At 37.6% G+C, this 12,080-nt stretch overlaps 1 protein-coding gene across 1 annotated transcript; it reads left to right on the top strand.

Moving 5' to 3' along the window:
* Positions 1–1,359: 1,359 nt before the first annotated feature.
* LOC136733814 (troponin C, slow skeletal and cardiac muscles) lies at positions 1,360–5,365 on the top strand. Its single transcript, XM_066697878.1, has 6 exons — positions 1,360–1,561; positions 3,278–3,308; positions 3,917–4,063; positions 4,395–4,509; positions 4,664–4,800; positions 5,008–5,365. The coding sequence occupies exons 1-6, from the start codon at positions 1,538–1,540 to the stop codon at positions 5,037–5,039; spliced, it is 486 nt and encodes a 161-aa protein (XP_066553975.1). The 5' UTR covers positions 1,360–1,537; the 3' UTR covers positions 5,040–5,365.
* Positions 5,366–12,080: the final 6,715 nt, after the last annotated feature.

The following is a 12,080-nucleotide window of genomic DNA, read 5'->3' as shown; positions in this document are numbered from 1 at the left end:
AGCGGAAGCATGTGCAGTTTCCAGTCTGCATCGGTGCCCTGTGATGCCCACCAGAATAGATTATACTGGTAATTGTTCATACTGCTGTTATTTAAGCCATCCCAGCAGTTTAACAGCACCATCATACGACACAGTGGGATGTGTATAATACAGTGCACGCTTTGGGGTCGTCATTTTGTAAGTGGGAAACATTGAGAAGATGCAGTTACATTATAGATGGCTATTATTTAATGGATTGGACGCCACTGGATATTGGGCATGTGATAATGCCAGGGCAAATGCAAAGGAAAACATTTTCTTTATGTTCTTTACATTCAACATATTTTTTATGGGTATTAAGGAATCCAAGAGGAACTGGTTGATTGCTGTATATCTCAACACTCTTCTTAAGTTAAAGCATATAAGAACATTCTCACAGTGTATATAATCATTTCTTTTTAAAAATGCATGTATAATTTAGCCAGTGTAGCCACATGAGGGCAGCAGGTTGTAGTCCTTGAGTTTATTAGACTTTGATTGAAATATATTTAGTTTAGTAAGCCTTTTTACACATTATTCTTTATATATTTTAATAAAAGACCCCATAACAGCATTGAAGCACCAGTCTTTCTGATTAGTTTCTAAAAATGAACCATGACATCCAAACCTGAGTCTTCAGCAGAGAAAGAACCCTAAAGCTTGACTGATTTCTGAGTCATCATAATTGTCATTTCCATTTCTTTTACCATGTATTTATTTATCCAAAATCAAAATAAACAGGTTACTAACTGCCTATCACATTCTAATCACTGTTCACAAGAGTCATGTGTCGACATTCAGTGCCTAATAATGTATGTTCTTCATGATGTGGCATACAAGTTACATTTGAAAATGTTAATCTGAAAATGATTTGTATAAATAAAAAAAGTCCTTGACAACAAGGCAGCCACCTTTTAGTATTGAGTAACATGCTTTTGACCTGTAGAAATAAACTAAGCACAATTAATTTGCAGTAACATTTCTGTGAGGAAACAAAACATTGCATCTTAACTCTCACTGACCATAAACTTATGTTCTCACTGGCATAAATGAGGTGTCACTTTCACCTGAAGATTTGTGCAGTCTGAAAATGACAACCAAGACTTTTTCTCAATCGAATAAGAAAGTCCTGATACCCTAGTTAGACAGTGGCCTTGAAACATTACTCTAAGCTGACGTTTTTGTATCCCTTTGGCCGACATATCCTCTGTGATATGCCAGCTGGAATGTTGAGTGTGCCTCCAGTCCACTCAGGCATGATTAGGTTAAAGGGACAGGAATGGCTGTCTATTCGGCTCATTCCATTCCAAAGTATGCCGTCCAAGAGTCACTGCATTCTTATCTGAGCTGGGAGATTGTGATTTATCCACATCCCGGTGGAGTAGCTGGGAGGCTGGGAGTGACAAGCCAGGACGGAGAGACTGATATAAAACTGCGTTGGGTGAACCACCCCTCTGTTCTTCTCTGTGTTTTCCACGTCTCCGTGCTGCATCTAGGGGTCATCTGACCGGCTCCTGCCATGGATGACATTTACAAGGCAGCGGTAAGTGAAATAATTGGGCATCTCTGAAGGCATGATGGGAATCAGTAAAACAAGAAAAAGTTAGAACCATCACGATTGAAAGCAATTGAGTAATCAAAATATCATTCTTGAATTGATGAATCAGATGGAAGGTACAAACATTGCCTTTTTTATGGAGCTGAACCGTGTGTGAAGTTTATACGTATTGGTGTTTATTTATATCTACAGATGCCTCTATCTTTGATGTGTGTATTGATTTTGTTAAAACAAATTACAACACAAATGTATAATGTAAATTCTCTTTAATGTGTATTTTCTTCTACTTTTGCCTTTGAAAGTATGTGATATTTGTCATATGGTTGTTTGGATGGAGAATGCTATTGGATTTTGCTTTTTAACGTAATGGCATGCAGTTAGTGTGCTTAAATGTCACCTCTATAAGGCAGTGACATCTGGACAAAGAGCAGGGAAAGTGTTGCATTAATACCTCCCTGAAGCACGGGACTGTAAATAGTGTAACAATTCAGGGTTGCACAATAGCTTCTAAATTTGGTTCAACAGGCCTACCCTTAATTCCATTACAATTTAGTTAACCTGTTATGAGTCTCTCGCTAGTATCTGTGCTATACAAGTATTGTGTACCTCATAGTAGTTCAGCACAGAATCAATTTAACATGCTGTGCTTTGTCCTGTCACACTAAATTAATTTATTGGGATTATAAAGTTAAACTTTTAAACTGAAAGATGAGTTGATTGCTGTTTCTAATTACAACGTAAAATAGCAATGACACTATAACATTACATTGCATTTTGTGCCTATTGACTTCACTGCAGGGTGACCTGAGTAATGTCGAATTATAATATATGCAGTAGCTATTAAGAAACAAGAAAACTATATTTTCGTAAGTGGGAAGGTGATTCTGGAAAACACCAGCCTTTGAACCCTTTGCATGACCTCATCCATGCCTACAAATGGCACGATCACTTTCAATGGCTAATTTTGGTAAGCCATTCAGACAACTACAATGGCGTTATGTGTGGTGCCAGTAAAAGAGCTGTTGGTTTAGATAAAAACTTCAAGGCTGAATTCCAATGCTATCTCTCAGAGCTGGGGCTACTACATGTTCATCTCTCTCTCTCTCTCTCTCTCTCTCTCTCTCTCTCTCTGTGTCACACTGCATTAAAAACACACGCATGAAGAATGGATCTCTAACAAGGCACATTTTCTCCACAGGATATTTTTTTTCTTTGACACATTTATGGTCTCTCTGGAGTTTCCATTTAGTTTATGCGAAAACCCAGACAATAACGCCCACATAATCAGCTGTCTCTCTACTTGATTCTCTATAGCTTTTCCCGGATTACTGTTTCATTGTTAAAATAGATCCGCATTTGTACATGTTCAAAGTGCTTTCTATTCTGGCCTTTATCTATGGTCTTTTAGCTGTGTGTAGTTTATATTTATAAACTATATATCTATATCTATATATATATATATATATATATACATATATACACACATACACACACACACACACACACACACACACACACATAAATGTTAATCACAATATTTTCATTCTTATACTTTGTTATCCACCCCTTATATAATGTATCCCAATATTTAATTTACAATAGGGCCAATTGTTGGAAAAGGTTTGAAAAATACCTGTATTGCGCAATATACTGAAAAAAACATAAATATAAACTGGACTATTTTATGGGTTGCTTTTGCAGGTTGAGCAGCTGACAGAGGAACAGAAAAATGGTAAGCAGCATTTCTCTTTTTTCTTTTTAGATGTAGCTACTTAAGAGAAGCGAAAATAGATATAGTAGTGCTGTATTCTCTTTATATGAATGCAAATGGAAATTTTACCAATGTTTTCTATCAGCAGACAATAGGTCCCGCCATGGGAAAACAACAATTTGCCTTGATCTTTTAGCCTAAGTGGATAACTTTGACTCCAAAGCCAGCCGTAAGAGCGCTGTAAGATTGGCCTCTCTGTGACTCCTCAGATTACACTGCCCACCGAGTCAGTCATGGCTGAGTCTCAAAACCACAACATCTCACTGCTATAGCCATCCAAACCTGCCCCCACCGTCAAGCTTTGACTCTTATGAGAACAAAAGTTTCATTCATCCTGTGATATAATGCTCAAAGAATTTGTTTGCAATCCGGACAATTTTATTTTTTTAAATGAAAACCTAATACGTGATTTAATAGGAATACTAATAGTAGTAGTAAGAAGAAGAACAAGAAGAAGAAAATTATATTCCATTTCAATGTAATATCAGCATAGTCTATGGTATATTTTAGACGTAGCCTTTTAGTCTGTGTGTTTGTGTTTTTTAACTCGGCCTCTCGATGTGTTACAGAGTTCAGAGCAGCCTTCGACATTTTCGTGCAGGACGCCGAGGACGGCTGCATCAGTACCAAAGAGCTGGGGAAGGTCATGAGGATGCTGGGTCAAAATCCCACTCCAGAGGAGCTACAGGAAATGATTGATGAGGTGGATGAAGATGGTAAGACTCTTAATCCCGAATATCATACTTTCAACTAATTCTGTCTAATAACCACTACATGAAGGGGGATTTCTTAGCGAACAAGAGATAACTTTTATGATAATGGGATGACTTCAATATTTTCTAAAGAATGACTGCAGAGTACATGGAAAAATAAATCACATTTCAGAAATGAAACATATTTGTTTGTAGAAAACAATTTATGACCCCCTAATATGCCAGTTAGTGTACTCATTCAACATCATACATTGGGAACTACAGAACCGAACAATGTCCTGGGATGCAAAAGGCAATGTGGAACTGAAGAGAGGTAACTCTTCCTGTCTTGCAGGGAGTGGAACGGTGGATTTCGATGAGTTCTTAGTCATGATGGTGAGATGTATGAAAGACGACAGCAAAGGAAAATCAGAGGAAGAACTGGCCGAACTCTTCAGGATGTTTGATAAGTAAGTGAACAGGGAAGAGATTGTCTCAAAGCAGATGAAAAGTAATTCACATTTAAAATATTCATAATGTAAGACTGGGACGTTATGCATATGTGTGTGTGGAGGCCATGTAACCGGTGACAGTTTGTGAGCTTTATTGTAATGGTTGTAACAGGAATGCTGATGGCTACATTGACCTGGAAGAACTAAAGATAATGCTGGAAGCCACCGGGGAGGCCATAACCGAGGATGATATAGAGGAGCTGATGAAAGATGGAGATAAAAACAATGACGGAAAGATTGATTATGATGGTAAGGCAATGTGCATTTTAAAATGTCAGTACATATTCTGTTCAATTGTGTGAATACTTGTATAGTATTGAACCACTGTGGAGACACTTGCAATCCTTTCCTAATACTCAGTAAATACATGTGATTGGACAGGATAATGTCCAGTTAATCAAACAAGAAAAGTAAAATCTAAGGTTCACAAATTGCTTTTCTGCTGTCCCATTGCAGAGTTCCTGGAATTCATGAAAGGAGTGGAATAAATGTCTGCCTGAAAAGATGAAAATATTATTCCATCAGATTCCTCTGAGTTTGCTGTGATTTTTGTGCTTTGCCATCGCTGGCTGTAATGGCATGAAGTAACTGGACTGATCTAAGAGGCCAACACTGTTCTCACCACACTGCGAGTTGTGAAGACATCCTCCCGAGTTTCTACTGAAGATAGATAACTGTTTCTGTGTTTATTTTTGTTTTTGCTGCTGTTTCTTTATACTATTGTAAATACATTCATGTGAGACTTGTGTAAGAGTATTTTCAACTGGAATATATCTTTTGGAGAATGCAATAAAACACAATGCTTACAAAATGAGTGTGGTTTTATGGTGATCATGCATGCTATCTAATTTAACATGACACAAAAAGCACATCAAACTGAATTAAACAGATGCCATTCTTAATGCTCATGAGCAAATATAATTTAGTTTAAATTAAACCCATTGCAATGTTGTTCCTATTTCTTTCGATTTTGCATATGGATTTTGAAAAAGATATAAAACAGCACTTATATAACAGATCTCAACACCATTATACATACCATTATTAGATTTTCCCCCAACCTAAGCCTTTTAGTGCTCTGATAGTTTCAGTGTTCTGTAAGCCTCCAGCTTCTAAAGGGAGATAACAGTTTCCCTGTTAAAAATGGCAGGCATTTGTCAGTGTTACATAGTAAATGAATCTGTCAAATGCCTGTCTGCTTGATAGATACAGAAATAATTACACAAATTAGATGGAGCTACATATGCAATTATAAGGCAATTCATACGACAGGTGTTGCACTACAATGTGCCAAAAGACCAGCAACAAAAATATTTTAAATTAGGATCTATTTGCACAAATATAAGGTAATTATCAAAAGCAGACTTTTGTTTTATTTATTATATCTGGAAGGTGCCATGGTAGGTTGGGTTACCATATTTTGAATTTAAATCCAAGCTTAGTTGTATCTAATGCTTCATCCAAACCTCTGGTGCAATAATATTAAAGTAATGAAAGTAATGAAAGTAAAGAATAGGGTATTGAAATAGCTCTTTTAGTGGAGTTAAGAAGGCTCTGTTGTGAACCACACAATAGTGGAATTAAGTGGACAAAGATGAAAACCTGTAGAAATTCAGGGATCTCTTTGAGATTAACAAAGTGGCCAGTGAAAATGTTATCAAGGAACCCATCTGATAAGTCAGGCTAATCAGTGATTTTCCTTTGGCACATGAGTCAATGCATCTGAAAGAAAATAAAACACACATTCACATAAAATAGCTGCTACTGCAACCTTTTCACATCAACCACTTCTGAGCCATCAACCCACCTCCCACTTCTGGTGTTTTGAAGGTCTCAGATCAACGACACACTGAGCTGCTAAAACCTATCCTGGCAACCAGTCATGTCTCTAACTTTCTCTCCATCCACGCAGCTGAGGAATTCCTTCTCCAGACTCATTAGCAAGTCTGTATATTTAGTGCAGTTGTTTAACAAATGCTGGATATTAATAGAACAGGTGATAACAAGCTCACATAACCTACAGGGCTGTAACTCATGTGCTGCGATGCTCCGCTCTAATCAGCAGGGCAAAATACTCGGAGTATCAGCTCTCGGTCAACTGTCTAATTATAACAAATTAAAGATGTTTCCTTACATTAATTCACACTAAAAATTCCAATGGACTGCTGTTTACTTTATTGTAAGCACCTACAAAACAACACACAGGGCGATGGTACACTAATAAAAGCTCAACAGGAAACCAAATACATATTATACATTAACATGTATCCTGTCTTTGAAAACCAATACTGAATTACTGAACATTAAAGTCTTATTGCCCCTATTTCTCCTTAGCATGTTGTGTTATGGAGAATTAGTACACAGACTCCATCAGGTAACATGCTGTCCTCCCAGTACCTAGAAGTCAATCCCACATAGAGCTTACCCTTTCCTTGTTCACATGAGATTGGATTTAAAGTTCCAGTATGCTATTCTTCCATGCACTGAGCTTGTTTCCTGTGTTTGTTTTTTCCATTACAATTACTCTTTTATAATGAAAAACGTTAAATGTGTTTACATATGATTTGCCTTCATTATATATCTTTCAGTGTACTGTGAGTATTTCCCTTTGTTTACTCCACAGTGCATTATGCTATGTTTAAAGTTATCTTCCGGGCTTTGAAGAAACTGTCTTCTATTCATAGAAGACGTTTTCTCTCTCTGCCTCTCAGAACTCAGCGGGAGATTGGAAAAGTGGGACTTTGGAGCTTTAAATAAGGGGTTTGTTTTCTCCCCAAGCCCCTAAAGGAAGAGATACTGAGTTTTTCCTTTTGTGCTAAAATGAATTCCTTTGAACAATGTCAGATTAATCAGATCTGGGCAGTTTTATTTATCCAGGATGCAGCTCTTGTGTATTGATGATTTCTTCTGCATCAACTTCTTGTAGGAGTAGAACTAGCTCAGTGAAACTAAAACGAACAGCTTTAAATTTATAAAAAAACAGGGACAACTCAGTGTAATGGAGGCGATTGATTAGGTTGCCATACTGGTTTCCATCTCTCTCATGTGATGCAGCCTTTTTGGTATGTGATAAGAGAAGTAAAGAGACAAATTGAAACCTTTATCAGCAGGGAAAGTAATTCATTACTGCTGCTCCACCGCTGAACGTTCAATCTACTACTGTGTCAGTCAGAATGGGGGTATTACATTCAGAACAATTTAAGTGAAGGATCATTAAAGAGGATCAAAGTTATGGGCCATTCGCCCCATCGTGCTCGTGATCCAAGGATACTATTCAGTCTAATATTAAATGTTCCCAAATGTTCAGCTTTAGCCACATCGCTGGGGAGTTTGTTCAGATTGTGATGCCTCTCTGTGTGAAGAAGTGTCTCCTGTTTTCCATTTTGAATGCCTTGAAGCCCAATTTCCATTTGTGTCCCCAGGTGCGTGTGTCCCTGCTGATCTGGAAAAGCTCCTCTGGTTTGATGTGGTCGATGCCCTTCATGATTTTGAAGACTTTAATCAAGTCCCCACGTAGTCTCCTCTGTTCCAGGGTGAAAAGGTTCAGGTCCTCAGTCTCTCAGTAGGACATTCCCTTCAGACCTGGAATAAGTCTGGTTGCTCTCCTCTGAACTGCCTCTACAGCAGCGATATCTTTCTTCAAGTGTGGAGCCCAGAACTGTCCACAGTATCCAGATGAGCTCTAACTAGTGCATTGTACAGTCTGAACATCACTGCCCTTGTTCTCAATTCTACACTTTTGACAATATACCCTAACACTCTGTTTGCCTTTTTTATTGCTTCTCCACACTGTTTGGATGGAGAAAGTGAGGAGTCCACATAGACTCCTAGGTCTTTCTCATGCATTACTTCATCTAGTTCTATTCCTCCCATAGTGTAATTATAGTGGACATTTTTGTTACCTGCATGTAATACCTTGCACTTGTCCACATTGAATTTCATTGTCAATGCCCTGAAAAAACTTACTAGCGAACATCCATATGGTGTATGCAAATAGTGTACAGTTATTTAACTCTGTCTATAACTGTCCTGCCCACCCAGCCAGTGTGCGGTGAGGAAATGCAGACAACTTATCCTTGTGATAAGATCCTTATAGCAGTGATGACTGGGTGAAGATTATCAGTCCCCGTGGGGGGGAAGGGGGTTCAGGGATATCAAACTACAGTGATCGTTTTCAGTAGGTTGAAATCTCTGTACTGTTGCTATAAAGACAAAATAACATTGAATGAATTTACTGCCATTGGTCATGAACACATTCCATAATTTAAGCATTAAAAAAGTGTTTTAATGCAAACTCTATTTTATTCAAGTTAATTCATTATAGGGAGAAAAAACTCAAAAACTCAAATAATATTCAACATGATTAAAAAAATGAGTCAAACACGGCATTCCCACCAGCAAATCTGATGATCTTAGTGCCAGAAGGTGTGAAAGTGCAGTGATTTGCTGCCAACTGTTAAACATACAGTACAAAGCTGTATCAGATCACACAATGCCAGACAACACTTGAGCGCACATGGATTTGGCCTGTTACATTTTCACCCTCTTAAGATACAGCTTCAGAGTGTTTTTAACCTTGGGAGTCTAACTGTCTTGTTAAATGTACAATATTTGTGGGTAAAGATTTATTTGTCATTTATCATATAAAAAAAGACTATGACCAAATCTGTGTGCAATTTCAGCTGCCAGCACATGTAGCTCAGGCTGCACACAATGGAAAGATGCCTTATAACAACATACTAAAATAATCCTGCCATCCATCCACTGGCTTTAAAACAAGAGATCAATCTGACCGGGTAGATCTGATAAACAGCCAGCAGGAAGGTCATTCCCCAATAAGGCTTCTGCCGTTTGTGTGGCGCTGATGAAAAGTGAGAGATCGCAGGTGGACACGGCTGGCAGCGTTTAAGATTTACACAGTAGCTCAACATCCCAGAATCAGAAGAATGAGAAGAAATTAATCTCTTAAAACCACCATAATCATTTTCTCTTTGCATGCCATTATACTGCACTGCACTATAAAACTGAAGTCCATTGCAGTACGATAAGCATACTATTTATTTACTTCATCTGCAGGGACAGAAAGGTTTACCGTAAGGTTTCTTATGAGGGTAATCATTTTTAATCTTAACATTTTAAAATAACTACATAATTTTCCATTAGCAAGGAAGGATATACGAATGTGAATTAAAATATAACTGTGACACTACAATAAGATCATGTGTCTAACCACTTCTGAGCTCACAGAAGCCTTCAGAATGGGTTCTCCACAGGTCTCCAGCGCTGGACTGGTGCACAGTGTCTCCACTCAGGTGATCAGGACAGTTGTGGTCTTGGTACTTGCCTTTCTCCTCAGCTGGAAGCCCTACACTGCTGTTGACATGACGAAGGTACTCCAGCTGGCCACCCACATCAATCCCCAGATTCAGAGTATACCCAATCGCACGATCTTCAGCCTGCTCATTTACTTCAGTCTGAATAAACAGGGTTGCAAAAGACACCACAGAACCATGTTTAAATATACCATCACAGGCGCCTTGAAGGGGCACGCTCTCTGTTCTCACATCAATTAAAAGTTATCTGACACAACCAGGGGCCTTTCCTCTTTTGGGTGCTATCCATTTACAGTAATTGTATTCCATTCATGCGTGGATGTTTCAGATAATCCACTTTATGCTGGTGTGAGAAATTATTTTGCATTAAGCGCTCTGAGAAGATCATCTGTCATATCTGTCCTGGCGGCTCAGAGTGCATTTAAAGACACGAGAGCTGATTCAAATCACTAGTGGAACGCACCTCTTTATGAACAGAAACACGCTACTTTCAAATGACAGACATTATTCACGCCAACTTTAAAAACACAATCGTATAAAACCACAACTGAAAGAAAAGCAGTTGGGCAAAGATGATGAAGCAGCCGGGAATGTATTCCATCTGTTTGCCTCTCATGGTATGTGCAGTGTATGGAAAGATATGCAAACTTGTTTGAGAAGGAAGCAAGCAGCCACTTCATAGATACATGCTTGGCTAAAGTAATGATGGGAGAAGCATTTGAAAACTTTTAATAACAATCCCCACTACACCATATAGAAATGTGTGGTGCAAATTACCATTAAAGCTTTGCAAGAGCCTCACATTTTTATATATATTAAAAAAAAATATATATATAAACACAAGTATACAGTTTAATTCAGGACTTAAAATGAGTATTTGGGGAAAATGCTGCAGAAAGTATTTTTTGTTTAAATAATTAGAATATATATTTAAACAGCTCTGGAAAAAATTAAGAGACCACTCCAAGTTCAGAAATCAATGTTAAGTGGTCTGTTAATTTTTTCCAGAGCTGTATATATATTACATTATAATTTACCTACAACGCCTGGGTCTGAGGGCTGTTCTATTGCAAGACTAGAATCTGGAATCAGAAAATCCTCAGTTCAGTGTGAGAATTAAATTTACAGACCGGAGCCAACACCACCACACAGCAAACAGAGAAAAGAGAGAAGACAGTCTCATGTTAATACATCAATGTTGCAATATGTTCTTTCTAGTGTTTCACAATATTTTACAGGACCTTGCTTGCTGGCTGTGTGGTAATTTTCCGTTTTAATTGGATTAATACTATTTTTAAAACACGTAAAGAGCACATAATGTTGCAGTCAAATCCTGATCTTCAGCTAGAATGTTTTTTTGTTTTGGAACTCTAAATCTCCTGAGTTTACGATGACACGGCTGTGTAAAACAAAAAACCTGAATCTGAATAGTAAAGCTGCTTTGCTGTGCTTGTATGTGGTTTATCTTGCAGATAATTCTCATGTATCCAATAAATGTTTTGTTTTACAGAGAACAGGGAATGCAATTTCCAAGTCTTCCACAGTACATAAACCTTAACAGAATAAACCGCTACATAAACCTTTGTATAATGAAAAAGTAATTGTGAATGTATGATGCTGTTAATTTACCAAGTTTTTAGCATATGTATAAAGAAAATTAGATGCACGTTATACACATTTTATTCCTAACAGATGTCTTGTATGACTAATTTTCACACTGTCCCAAATTGAGATTAAGGCAATAAGGGAATGTATATCAAAGAGTAATTTTTATCGTCCTGTAGACTCAGTTCTGGCATTATGTTATTTCCACTCCAAGATATTGTTCCCAGACACTACCCTGTATGTTTCTTAACATCAGCAAATTAAAATAAAAAATCTTATTAACCAGGTGAATATGTCTGCAATAATGTTTGGTTCCAACTTCCACATAATAAATACAATCCAGCTGGAGGTACCAGAAGTATATATTTTACAGCAAAAAACTTTTTTGTGCAGTTACAAGAGTGCTGGGAGGAGACGTTCATGGTTCAAAGAATCTGGTGTGCTTGATTTAGAGAATGTTGTTGCTTTTTACACCTACGAGAGAGAAAACACCTTTAAAATATATTTCTCATACCTTTGGGGTAACAAAAAAGTTGAGGTTAAGAAAATCAGTCCTCTTGTACAGCTAGAAAGCCTGTATCAGGTTACACA

Source organism: Amia ocellicauda, chromosome 3 (genome assembly GCF_036373705.1).
Source record: "Amia ocellicauda isolate fAmiCal2 chromosome 3, fAmiCal2.hap1, whole genome shotgun sequence".
Lineage (NCBI taxonomy): Eukaryota > Metazoa > Chordata > Actinopteri > Amiiformes > Amiidae > Amia > Amia ocellicauda.
Note: the sequence above shows the minus strand (reverse complement) of the source record. Positions and strands in the feature narration are given on the sequence as shown.